At 41.5% G+C, this 14,463-nt stretch overlaps 1 protein-coding gene across 1 annotated transcript in view; it reads right to left on the bottom strand.

Moving 5' to 3' along the window:
- The window catches only part of stx2b (syntaxin 2b), a 46,528-nt gene that overhangs the window by 17,340 nt on the left and 14,725 nt on the right, over positions 1–14,463 (bottom strand). Inside the window, exons 4-5 of the mRNA XM_043715339.1 lie at positions 3,143–3,217; positions 662–735 (exon numbers count right to left, since the gene is read on the bottom strand). Coding sequence (XP_043571274.1) covers positions 662–735; positions 3,143–3,217 — 149 coding nt within the window. The remainder of the gene's footprint in view (positions 1–661; positions 736–3,142; positions 3,218–14,463) is intronic.

The raw sequence follows: 14,463 nt of genomic DNA, 5'->3' as shown, positions 1-14,463 counted from the left end.
CTCCAGGCTCTCTGCCTTTATTCCTGATGAAGGGCTTTTGCCCGAAATGTCGATTTTGCTGCTCCTCGGATGCTGCCTGAACTGCTGTGCTCTTCCAGCACCACTAATCCAAAATTCACCTTTCTAATCTCCCATTTCACCAATTAATTCCTAATTCTTTCTCTTCTGCCTGTCTGATCTTCCAATACCATCCTGACGGGTAGTTTAGTTCTAGAAATAAGTGTAACTGATTAAAAATATGGGGTCACCCACTTAAGATGAATGAGGAGAACATTTTCTCCCCCTTCCTCAGAGTTAGATGTCTTTAGAACGGTCTTTGTCAAAAGTAGGAGGAACAGAGTCTTTGAAAGATTATTGGGCATGAGGTGGAATGAGAAGCAATCAGATCAGGATTTCAGAATGGCAGGTCAGGCTCAAGTGGGCCAACTCCTGTTGCTAATTTGTATGTTTGTGTGGGCACTAGCGATGATCCCATATTATACCAGTTGTGTGTGCCTGAGAACAGGAGGGTGTTAATGCTATTTCACTGTAAAAACATCCCAGTCTACATAAAAGGTAACTGGTTTGCATGTCCAAATTCGTGTCCCTTTCAAAGAAGTGAAAAAGGCATCATTTTTCAGGTCCACACGAAACTTGAAACACCGTAAGTATGGCACTGTACCTGAGTTTTGCGTATCCTTAAATCTACTGAACTTTGGTTTTCATTGTCTTCTGTTTTGATGCTTTGTTCTATAACTACAATTGAAACAAAAAGGTGAGGATTGTTGTTAAGCATCAAGCAAAGTAAGAATGACAGATATACAAGGTACAAGTTAATGTACAATTTTACAGCAAGAGTTTGAGGTAGCAATGGTAGATTAAATACACAGAAATATAAAACACTAGATGGCAATCATTCTTTTAAGAACGGAATTGGAATTTTCAAGGTTGACAGTGTTCCAAACGGTCCGCAGACTCAGTGTACGAATACATCCAATATGGCAATCAATAACACCAGCAGGTTGGAGTGCAGCACCAGAGAGTAGGATCCAAATCAGGGACAGTCCTCTGCTTCACGCTGATCAGATAAAACATCGAATGGCAAGTTCTGGTGACAAGATTACAGCGACACACACCTCGAAGGCAGCGGAGAGACGAGCTACACAGCTAACCACCTAGAAGTTTCAGCTAGGAGGAAAAACTGCATAATCTTTGGGAATCTCAACCTTGACAGGACCTGAAGGTTAATAGTACAGAAAAAAAAACTTAAACCCAGAGTGGTGTAACATGCAAGATATGCAGCTTGTGGGACAAAGAAATCTGGTTTCAAACTATTTAAAGAGAAATATAGAACTAATATCAGAAATTTAATTCTCTCAAAAATATTCACTTTGATCACCTTCGGGTATAAAGCTAAGCACTCAAGAGAACCATTCTAGAAAAAAACACGTACACAATAGTGGGGACTATTGCAGTTTCCCAGTTTCAGCACAGGGTCAGGGGCAGTGGAATTCCTAACAAGCTCCTTCAACATCAGCTTCCAAACCCAGGAATCATCTTGGATAGAGGGGGGCAGTCGATACACGGGAATACTACTGCCTGAAAGCTTCCCCAAAGCCACTCCCCATTCTGACTTGAAAACATATTGTCGTTCCTTCAGTGTCACTGGTTCAAAATATCACAAAATAAGTTGCCCTCCTCTAATCAACAACAGGTTCAATGTAACAAACTAGAGCAGACTAAAAGGTCAAAACAAATAGCTCTGCGGATTAGATACTCGATGTTTCAGTCAAAAAAAAAAACCCTGAAGATGATTTGTGCAGAACTGACTTTTCCTAAAGCGACTCGAGCTGCTGGAAAAATAACAGTAGGTTGGGAACAGTCTCAGAATGTCCACATTCAAAGAGGAGGAAAAGAGACTGACAGAGCCAGTCATATCCATTTAAATGAGTGGAATTCAGCAGGAGTCATCCTCAGGGCTACCAATAACAACATGCCAAATGGAAACTGCCCTGGGTCCAGGAGGGAGAGATTATGAAGGAATAATCACCTGAAGGAGGCAATATCCTCAATGAACTGGCTGAGGCTTCCCCATGAAGTTCTCTCCTTCTCAAACTCTCCCCTCACCTCAGGTCTGCTGATCCTCAGGTTAAACCACCATCAACTGTGTCTCTGTTCCATTGAGACAGTAGCTCCATGGGCCAATTTCTTTTTTGAAGTTGTGCAAGTTGCAATATTAAAGGCTGGCGGAAGCGAATTCATTAATATACGATTTAAAGGAGAATTTAAAAATATTTGGAGAGAGATAAATAAAGTTGCAGGACTGTGTGAAAATGACAGGTGACTCTACGTTGTAAATGCCTAACCTTCCAAGGTCTTTTTACCAAAGTTCCTCATGAAAGGCCTTTCTGACAGAATCAAAGCTGTAGGGATTCAGGATCAGAAGCTTCTGAAGAGACCAATTAATAAAGATGGAATTGTCTTTCTCACCCTGAATAAGGTTGGGACTTGGGAATCACATGCATTGAAACAATACGTGACAGTGTCTTGACCATGATTAATGTTTCAACCAGTTATTAGGATTGAAGAGAAGAACTTTTCAGAAATTAAAAACCAAACATATAATTCCAAACAACAAAAATATCAATGGCTTATTCTAATGAGAGGGAGACACATGCAATTTATAACCTCTTTTAGAAATATCTCAAACTTGCCTTCAAGATGCAAAAATACTGGGGACGATGACAAATAGCACACTTTTCAAGGTGTAGGGAATTCAGGGTGGTATGACTGATCATGATCACCTACTCTAGCCAAGTCGTTGAGAAATTTCTCTTGATGGAGACAGCAGAGAGAGTTGTGCCGGATGGTTCTATACATCATTCAGCACACAAAGAGGCCACTTGGTCCATCATGCTTCTGATCGCTGTTATGTAGAGCGACTCAATCATTCACATAGTCCTGCAACTTTATTTATCCATCTTCAAATACTTTTAAACTCTCCTTTAAATTGTATATGAACGAATTTGCTTCCACCAACCTTTCATATCACAACTTGAACAACTTTAAAAAAGCTTCCTCGTAATACCTTTGGTTTTTACCAAACATTCAAACAGTGTGCAAACAATCAAAATATCTCAGTGACCTGTTGAAAAACACTTACTCTTCAGCTTATTTCGGACTCGGTTTGCAATTCTCTTAATTGACAGTGTAAGTTCTTCAAGTTCTTCTTTGGTTTCTTTTTAAGAAAGAAAGAAAGAAAGAAAATATTTAATGATCTTGCAAACTGATAAAAAGGAATCTGGAATCAAAATGTTTATCAGCCATTTCAATTTTGATACAGTGTTGGGTGGAAATGGTCAGCAATGTGATATTAAAGTCTGCCTTTAATTTTGCTTTCCACATATCTCTAGTATTTTGTTTATTAAGACAGGCTGGTATTATAAAGTGACTTTCACAAACCTAAAAAACACTCTACAGTCAAAGAAAATATTCTGAAATGTAGTCACATTGTAATTGTGCACCACTGGAAAGGCACAGGTCTGGGGTGTGATGGAGCACTCCCTACTTGCCTGGATGGGGGCTGCTCTACAAAGCTCAACACCAGTGAGGACAAAGCAACCCACCTGTTAGTGCCCCGACACGCAGGGGACAGCGCCCGAAAGCTAGTGCTTCCAATTAAACCTGTTGGACTATAACCTGGTGTTGTGTGATTTTTAACTTTGTCCACCCCAGTCCAACACCGGCATCTCCGAATCATCAAGATGCACTGTAGTAACACACTAACATTGCTTCCACAGGAATTTCCAATTTCTGCCACCGAGGTGGAAAAGGGCAGTAGATGCATGTGACCACCTGAAAGCTCCTCCAAACTCCACTCCATCCTGACGTAAGGCCAACATCCTGTGACTCCCTCCCTAACTGCTCTGTGGGTAGCAGTGGCCTAACAACCCCATGGACTGCAGCGGTTCTAGACAGTGGCTCACCAATTTTCTTGAGGACAGCACATACTGAATTTTTTTTAAAACTTCAATGAGGAGAACACATGACAACTGGTAAGATCCAAGGAAGTAACGAAGATCAAAGGGACTTTGATCCACCAATCCCTTAAGGCAGCAGGAGAATTATAGTAAGTAGTTAGGGTGGCAGATGGGATATTTGTCTTTATTAGCCAAGGCATGGAGTTTAAAGTAGGGAGGTTATTGTGTTTAGTGTATTGCTTGAAATTCTGGAAACTACATTAGAAGAGGGATGGGACAGCACTTGGAGAGGTTGCAGAGACGATTTATCAGAATATTGACTGGGCTGGAAAGTTTTAGTTAGAGAGAGATTGGACAGAATGCAGTTGTTTTCCTGAAAACAAAAGAGCCTGCCAGGGGATATGGTCGAGAGGGTCTGAAATGAGGAGGAGCATGGACAAGGGGCAGATGGGAAGAAACCTTTCCCCTTGGAGAAATGATCAGAGGCCACAGGTTTAAGTTAAGGGGCAGATGGTTTCGAGGAGATGTGGGGAAAATGTTTTTCACCCAGAGAGTGGTGGGAACCTGGAACTCTAAGAGTGGTAGAAGGCAGACACAATCATCTCATTTGGATGTGCACTTGTAATACCAAGGCATCCAAGGTTATAAACAGAGTGCTGGAAAATAGGACTGAAATCATAAAGTGGCTGTTTCTGACTGGGGCAGATTTGGTGGGCTGCAGGTCTTTTTCTATGCTGGAGACCTCTATGACTCAGATGATTGACAGTTTTTTTTTAAAAACGCAATGATCATGGAGAGATAAATTTTGAATAACCCACCCAAAAGACAATGCCATAGATAAGGGAATGCTCACTCAGTATTGGCAATTCCAGCAGCAGTATAGGTGATGTGCTCAAGTCTCCAAAAAGAGACTTGAACCTAGAGTTTTCTGTCTCTAAGACAACAGTGCTACTCACCAAGTCAGGGCTCTGTTCAGTCTAATCAAAATGCACAGACCACCGTTCCCAGAGAATAACCTTTTCTATCTCTATTTGGTGTTTAGCTTTGCAGCTATTGCATTATATGTTGAAAAGTGTAACCTGGTCAAAGTTCCTTCCTCTGCACCCCGCTCCACCCAAACCTCCCCCTGACCACATCACTTGTCTGTGTTTGATTCCGTAATGTGTCACCGGATACATAGCTGTCATTGATAAGAGCCAGTTTCATCCAAGCCACTGTTTGGCAATATAGATTTCAAATTTTTATTCCAATCCGCCATCACAACTGAAGTTCCTCAAACCTTTTCTGAGCTCTCTGGACAACCTTCACATCTTGCCCGGAACGGAACACAATGCAAAAGTGTGATTGGTCGTTTCAGAGGGCAGTTGAGAGTCAACCCTATTGCTGTGGGTCTGGAGTTACACGCAGGCCAGACCAGGTTAGGACAGCAAATTTCCTTGCCTAAAGGACATTAGTGGACCAGATGTATTGCTGTCCTCTCTCTCATACTCTCTAATCTTATTAATAGGAATAGATTTTGCATTATCTGCTCTATCAACTTGTCCTACCAGCTTTAATGACCTGTCCACATATTCACCATAGCCCTTCTGATTGCCACTAGCAACTCACAGAAGGTTTACTTAACTCACTCTTGGGATGAAAAGCTCACTTTATGAAGAAAGGTTATGTACATTGAGCCTACATCCGTTGAAGAATGAGAGATGATCTTTTTGAAACATACAAGATACTGTGGCGACTTTTTTTTAAAAGAGGGTGTTGCGTCTTGTGGGGGAGACTGAAAATGATGTCCCTATTAAGGCAAAGATGTGGAGAATAAGAGTCATTAGAATTTTTTTTATTTCGACAAAAGGGAAACTGGGTCATTACGTGCATTCAAGGCTGAGTTAGATTGACTCTTTTCATTGTCAAAATCAATGGCTGAGGGGCAACCATGATTTTATTGCCTGGTGGAGCAGGCCAAGTATCTGACTCGTGCACCAGAGTTCCTAAAATGTTATGGCCCATGTAAAGACTAGTGCAAAAGAGATCCAACAGATTGTACCCACATACCAGAGGCTAATTTATGCTCACAAATGTTGCTGAGTTATGAGCTTTGTTATTGGATCTCACATCATAGTTATTTTAGTCTCTTGGACTGTGTCACACTTTCATTTCTCAGCGAACATTAAATCCCAGACAATCATTGTACCACCTAACACAAAACTGCCAGATAACAAGGCAAAACTACGCAGTTTCATTCAGCTAACCTTTCAGTGTTCACACGCATATGGATTTCCTGGAGTGAATGCTGATGTTAGTTAATGGGTTAACTTATTTCCTGGTGCTTTTTGCAGAATTTGAGAATGTTATTTCAAAACAGAAGAGCTGTTAACAAAGTGGGGAAAGTGTCACAGGAAGCAAGTGTGATATTACATTTAATATTAATAACCAAACCTTCTGTGGCATTTCAGTGACATGAAGATTTTTATAAGAATGTATGGCTTATGGCAAAGTCCTGTTACCTGGGAATGTGAATTACTGGTGATGGGGGCTGTCTTTGAATGGGCTGGTGCTGGGAAGCAATTCCAAATGCATTTTGGAATGGTTTTCTGAGATCTAATTAAGGGACCTCAGACTTCAGGAGCATCTAGAGGGGGAGATTTTGCAATGCCAGAGTAGGTGATATGATCTCGGGATACTGACAGTGGGTTCAAAGACTTGGGATGTGTGTGGGGGTGGGGTGTCGATTGAGGGATTAGAGAGCATTAAGAAACTACAGTGATGGGGAAAGAGAGCAGGAAGGGGCTTCATATGATCTCAGGAGCACTTGTAGTAACTGGGATCCAATAAGATTGTCAAGTGGGCTGGCTAACACCCTTGGCAGTTCCACCCACTGTCACTGTGGGCATGAGATCCAGACTACCATGTGCCCCTTGGGGTTGCTTATGCGTGGACTCGGGCACCAGCCAATCGCTATCACCAGATCTTGACAGACAATTATTTAGAATGAAGTTTTGCTTCTTAAAATGAATAGTTAGACATTATGCAGTAGGTCTGCTTTAGGACTCTATTACCAGTCCCAACATGTGAGACGAGTTTTATAATTTCAAACTGAGATCTGCTCAAAACCTCAAGTTTTATAACTGTTACAATTCAGTTATGGTTTCATTAGCCTGACTGTATACAATCTTGTGAAACAATGCGTTTTCTTCCAATGCAACTAACAACAGCTGGTATTAATTCTGTTGCTGTTCACACAGCAGTTGCTGCTTTTTCCTCATGAAGACACCCTAACAGAACAGCACCGCGGTAATATTTATATCGATCCAGCCATCACCTGAAACAAAAGGTTTTAAATATTCACTCTCCAAGCTTCATTCACTCATTTGGAAAATGTGATAGAATTCGCAAACAATCTTTTGAAATACAAACACACTGCCATCTCTGTAAATTGAGTCACCAATCTGAACTAATTCTTCAGAACCTTCGAGATAAATTACTCAGCCCAAGCCCAGGCTTCAAGAAACCAATTCATTCAATTAAAACTTTTAACCTCATTGTATTTATCCAATGCAATTAATGTGAAATATATAATGCTGAAGTTTTAAAAAAAAAACTTATTCTGAAATTAGAATTTTGAGTTTCTGTGCAAATACAGCACGAGAAAGATTTCAGATGGAAATTGATGAGTTTTCTCAAGATACCCAGTGCATGCAAATGTGGAATCACCACATTTTTAACAGGAAAATTCTATTACAAGATGGTAGCGTAGATGCTACAAGTTGCAGACATGACACTGAAGATTGCTTTGCGTCTGGTGACATAGGCTTCTTGAATGGTAATGTGACATACCAATTTTAATCTTATGACTCAAGAAGCCATAAAACATATTGGCACTGACTCAGTAAAGTGAGTTAATAATGTACTGTCAGTGTCTAAAAGATCATGTTATACTGTGCAACATCAGGTTCAGTCCAGACACTGTTCAGCATAATTGTGTGTTAAATAAGGAATAAACAGTAACTTATAAACAATACCAGCTAAATGTTTGAAGTGGGAGATGAGATGGATTGCTCTAGATGATATAAATAATGGGAAAGTGCCTAACGATGCCCCTCAATCTTACACTTGCTCACGCTCCCTTCAGCCTTTGCTACCCTGAGCAAAACAGCTCCAGATTGTCCAATCCGCCCCCAGAACTCAGACCCTCCAGCCTGGTAAATCTCCTCTGCACTCTCTCTAATGAATCATACTCTTCTGACAATTTGAACATAACTGTACTCCACATGTTGCCTGTTTAGCATTTTATGCAGTTCCAGTATAACCTCCCCACTCCTCTAGGCCAATAAAGTCAAGTACCCTGAGTGCCTTAACCACCTTATCTCCCTGCCCTACTAAATTCAGGGATTTGTGAATCAAGGACCAAGACCCTTCTCATCTTCAGTACTTTCCAGGGTACTGCCATTCAAAGGGGAAACCCTTCAGCTTGCTTGCCGACTCAATGTGGATTATCTCACTCTTTTCCAGGTCACACTGGGCGTATTCTTAGTGTTGGGCAAGGGCAGTATGGATTGAGAGAGCAAACTCAAACAGAAATTTTATTTCTGTATGACCATTGAAATTCCAAAAACATGAATAAGATATTCTCCCATTAAACAAGCACGGATTTCATACTGAGCTGCCGTGTTCACTGGCATGTGCTGTGATCAAATTGCTGGATAGGTTTAAATGGGTCTCAGGGTTTAACAGAACCCTGCTGAATATAACTTAGAGTGCAATATGAGCAGCATAGCAGGCAAAGTGCATTTGGCCACAACTTAGAAAGCTGATAGCTCTCCAGCTCAGCATCGAGGAGTACATAGAGAAATTTCTGATTCCATCTGGATGAATGGAACCAACTGTGCTGAATCCATAATGATTGTCAGCAAAGTGTCATCACAACACATTCCTGATTTTGATCAGTTTCTGCAGCTCAGGTAGAGATAAATACACATCAACATATGCCCAATATTATAGCTTTTGACAAGTTACAACAAAACCTAGTCATTGATCATGAGCTTTAAAGCTTTAAACATGTTCCAATCAGGTGATCACTTGCACCTTCACTGAACCAAACTGCAGCTTTAAAGGCTGACAGCAGAATAAGAGTTTGTTAATCAAATTACTAATAACAACCAAGATGCCCAGCTAATGAACAAACTCCTCAGGTGTCATCAATCGTTTCCCTATTTCCTCCCATTTGCTTTGGGACAGTGATGATAACCTGCCCCTTGCCTGATCTCAAGGTGGTGCAGCAAGTGGAACACCTGGCCTAAAACAGGGGTATATAATCCCAGTCATAATTACACTTACACAGCACAGTGGTACATTTAACTTTACATGGGAAAAATTCCTCATCTAACAGAATGTCCTTTGACTTGTGGAAGAAATTTATATCTCACACACCTGTTTAAGAAAAAATAACCAGAAACGATGATGTGCATTATCATTTTAAAGTCAGTCCTTTCATGTTGGTTTCTCAAAGAAAATTGTCCCATCTCAATAATATATTCAATTCCCTTGAGAACGCTGTTCAACCTGTTTCCACTGTGTTTTCAGGTCAGATATTTCAAATCTTAACTCAATGTGTAAAACCCTCATTCTTTCATCCATCACCTTCAATCTCTGTCCTGAGGTTAATAAGCCCCCTGCTAATGGTACCAACTTCTCCTCAGAGACCCAACCAGAATCCCATATCATGTTAAACAGCTCTTGATTAAATCTTTCCTTAACTTTCAGCTCATTTAGACTCTCCATATCACTGAATCTTCTTGGGAGCTCCCGGGGGGCAATGACAGTGTTCCTTCTTCTATATCAGGAGGCCTGGCTTCAAACCCCATCCTGTCCAAACATTGGTAACCATTCCCGTGAAGAGGTTGCTTATCTGTGACTGAAGTCCCTTAGATGTTTTCATTTTGGGTAATCATTTCTGCACTCTCTGTTAAAAACTTGGCATCCTAAAGTGATGCAGAGGTTTGAACACAATACCTTCGCTAAGCTATTTCATGCTATGTTCCAATTTATAAAACTGGAAGCCTTTGTACCTATTCAAGGACCTTCAAAGACTCACACAGACAACTGAACATATAAAACGCAGCACAGATAGGTCACTCAGACTCTTAGCCTGCTCTGCCATTCAATAAGATCAGGGCTGATTTGATTGCTACAAATTCCCATCCACTCATTATGACCTGGCATCTCCTTGCTTCTCAAGAATGTACCTACCCGAGCCTTAAAAACATTTAGACATTCCTCCATGAGGAAGAGAGATTAAAAAAAGACCCTTATTTTTAAACAATGGCCTCAAGTTCTGTTCCTGCAACACTTTTAAAATTACACCATTTAGTGTTATCTCTTTGTTCTTCTGACTGAACTGAACCACTTCACATTTCCTCCACCAATAACATTAACAAAAATAATGAGAGAGGGGAAAGCTTGAATCATGGTGGCTCTGATGCCCCTTCATATTGACTGGGCACACAGGGAGAGTTTCAGAGGTAGGCCCTAGCTCAGTGCTTCACGCTTCTTCCTCCCCCCAGTGACTCCATTCTAACGCTTGAAACTTTTCACAAATCGTGAGGACCTGAGAGAGCAGGAGCTCGTTAGAATGGTTAAAACATGGTCAGTGCCCAAAGGAGACCAGTGTGGTAATAGAATTCATGACTCCAAAGTTTCTGCTCACACTCCCACTTAGGGAAGTTTTGCACTAAAATATAAAGATGTTTTTAAATCAACCTGCTGAGAAATGTTATAACACACGCCTGGAGTAGGTGGGACTTGAACTTGGACTTTCTGGTTCAATAACAGGGCACTGCCACTGCACAACAGCCCTTACGAGACCAATGTGAAAATTCAATGACTAAATTTCAAAATGCCATCATTACACAACCAATGCTTCCAGGAACTAAAACAGCTGAAATATTGTTGAAACCATAATAAAACAAGAAAGGGTTATTTTGGACCAGTCACACGACTTCCCGGTCTCTGAGTATTTGAAGATGTCGAATGTAGCTAAAGATGGTTTCAAAATGAGGAAGAGATAAACCTTTGTGTTGCGACACCACTGTTGAACATAATCCCCTACAGCATCTGTGATATCCTCGCACATAATCAGCATTCTCTGGCAGCCAGACTCTCTACACAATCAGATGTCAGCTGCAGATTCACCAATCCAGGGACAAAGATAAGCACACAAGCACTGCTCCCTGGATACAAAGGCAAAACATTCAGCTGTTAAATTCAGTACAGTTCTGTGCTACAGCAACTTTATTGCTGGAACAGCACAGCAGGTCAGGCAGCATCCAGGGAACAGGAGATTCGACGTTTCGGGCACAGGCCCTTCTTCAGGAATTCCTGAAGAAGGGCCTGTGCCCGAAACGTCGAATCTCCTGTTCCCTGGATGCTGCCTGACCTGCTGTGCTGTTCCAGCAATAAAGTTTCAACTTTGATCTCCAGCATCTGCAGACCTTACTTTCTCCTGTGCTACAGCAACAGCAGTGCTGGTGTGCACAACATTACAGAAGCATGTTGATATCATGCATATATCAGGTATATGCGTGAAAGATTGATCTTGGGACATGAAGAGAATCATGGACAATGGGGATAATCTGGGAAAGTGGACTTCAAGTTAAAAATTAACAATGACACATGGTAGAACAGGTTTGAAGGGCCTGGGAAGCTCCTCATGTTCGCATGTTATGATCAAACCTTCACATTGAAACAGAGAAATTTGGAGCAGCAGTACACCATTCAGCCCTGCTTCCCCATTCAATACCATCATTGCTGACTGTCTAGCAATCTCCTACTGCCCACTTTCTCTCCATAACCCTGATTCTTTAGGTATTAAAGGCATCAATCGCTTTCTGGAATAGATCAGTGTCCAGTACCTACAGCGAAATTCACAGATTGACAGCCCTTTGAGTGAAGAAATATTTCCTCATCTGAGTTGTAAAATCACAGAAGTTACAATGGAACAAATGAAGGCCATTCAGCCCCTCACCCCGGAGCTCCATCAGTGGAATTATGGCTGACCTGAAGCTAAACATTTGAGTTATTTAATTGAATGAACATTTACTGCTTTTTAATGGGAGGACATTCCATACTCCAGCCGTCATTATCAAACTCAGATCATTGGCCAAGGCTACCTTATGCCTGCAATCAACAGATTAAAAACTATTACAATAATTTCTCCAAAGCTGATCAGACTGCCATTTGCGTGCTCAACAAAACATATCAGCCATACCCAATAACTCTACCAAAGGTGGAAAGGATGATTGGCCTAGGAACGTCAGATCAGCTGGGCAGAGCAAACATTACAAAATCCAATGGACCTTTTTACCATCTCATGAGATCATGGTTCATTCCCACTTCACAATGGAAAACAATCCAGACCTTGTTTTACTGCAGACATGCTGAGTCAAGGGCAGTTTGGCTTTCTCTGTGGAAACTGGCTGTTGCATTTCCTATGAGAATGATTACACAAAGTATTCAACGTCCTGAAGTTCTGACAGGAGTCTGGAGCAATACAAAACTTTATTTTGTTTCTTCAAAGTGACAAAAACTCAACTAAATTGTCCAGTCAGGAGGGAAATGTGTTCATGTCCAGTAACAATGGCTCTGTGTTCATTGCTACACAATAGCAGAGTGGAACTTCCTATCCTCAGTGTGCTTCCGTATTCAACTTTACCCAGAATGAGCAAATTTCACCAGCATTGGGAGGGGGGGGGGGGGGGGGGTGGGGGGGAAGAGAAAGAGGTCGACAAAGACCACAAATGGGAGAGGAGGAGAGAAAGTGAGGAGAACGCACAGTAGGCTTTTCAGTCCCAGCAAGCCTGCTCTGCCATTAGGAAAATCACAGTCGATCATCCAACTCAATGCTATTTTCCTGCACTCTCTTCATAGCCTCCGAGGCCAAGCATTTCCAGAAATCTCTCACTGAACAATGTCTGCGCACGTGTGTTTTGGTGCAGGGGTGGGGAGAGACAAGAGAGGGAAAGGAGAATAAACATGGACAGATGGGCAAGTGAGAGAAAAAGAATTAAACGAAACAGATGAGGGTGAGGGGAAGTGTGCAAGTGAGAAATGGGGAAATATCCAACTCGATCACTGGATGATTCTCTCTCAGTTTCCTGACTAATAAGGAGAAAGAATCTGACACAGTGCCAGCCATCCCATGTTTGACCACGCAGGCAGATTCAACATTAACACTCACCACACACAGACACAGACACGCACCCACACAGGCCATTCAGCCTTTATCCCACCATTCATTCAGATCAGGGGTGATCTGATTCACAATCGCATTTAACTAACGATAGCTCCATTCCTCAGCCAACAAAAATCAATCACGCCCAGATTTGAAATGTTCAGCTGTTCCTCAGCCTTATTGAGGAACAGCACTCCACATTTCCATTCCTATGTGTGAGAAGAAGTGCTCCCTGATATCACCCCTACCTAATCTGCCTGGCTCAAAAGTTAAGCTTCTTTCCCCTGCCTCAAGACCCCCATTTTCAGAGGAAATAGTTTATCTCTATTGACCCCAAGTGTTTAAATATATGAAACAGCTCCAGGAGTTGGCCATTCATCACCTGACTTTGAAGGAATACAAACCGAGTTTAGCAGTCAGGAAAATGAATTACTCAACAAAACCTCAGCTCCTTAACTGACCATAAAGTAAATGTATGATTTCACCACAAAATGTTAATATTTAACTTTTATATAAAATTAGCCAGCAGAGCTCAAACCAATTCTAGCACGATAACTGGCTGCTGCATCAAATTGCACAGTTGGCAGAAAACCCTTGAACCGTAAAGCTCTACAGCCAATGTGATCAAGTACTCTAACAGCTCATATTTGGAAGTGTGGCTTAAATAAAGCTATAAGGAGGCTCTATTCACAATCTGAAATTTCAATTAACTGACAGAGTTGTTTGCATCTTTTACTCTATCTTGAACTCTCACTCCATAAAGATCAGTACAAAGACATACACAACATTCATTCCCCATTATTCTAGCCAAGGCCGTGAGCCAGACTAGGTTCTGATGTACTCAAAGCGCCCAGTTGACAATAATGTCACTCTTCAGGCAATCACAGCACAAACCAAACAGTGACATCACAGGAAAAACACAAGTTCATTGGATGGTTAAAAACTCCAAATTTATCTGTTACTTTCATTTATCTGTTATCTGTTACAGTATGAAAAATATTTACAGTTTACAAACTAAGTGACCAGTAGGAAATTTAAAAATGAACTAAGAAAAGATGAGAAATTGAGGACTGCAGATGCTGGAGATCAGAGCTGAAAATGTGTTGCTGGAAAAGCACAGCAGGTCAGGCAGCATCCAGGGAACAGGAGAATCGACGTTTGGGGCATAAGCCCTTCTTCAGGAATGAGGAAAGTGTGCCAAGCAGGCTAAGATAAAAGGTAGGGAGGAGGGACTTGGGGGAGGGGCATTGGAAATGCGATAGGTGGAAGGAGGTTAAGGTG

The sequence above is a fragment of the Chiloscyllium plagiosum genome, chromosome 25 (assembly GCF_004010195.1).
Source record: "Chiloscyllium plagiosum isolate BGI_BamShark_2017 chromosome 25, ASM401019v2, whole genome shotgun sequence".
NCBI lineage: Eukaryota > Metazoa > Chordata > Chondrichthyes > Orectolobiformes > Hemiscylliidae > Chiloscyllium > Chiloscyllium plagiosum.
Note: the sequence above shows the minus strand (reverse complement) of the source record. Positions and strands in the feature narration are given on the sequence as shown.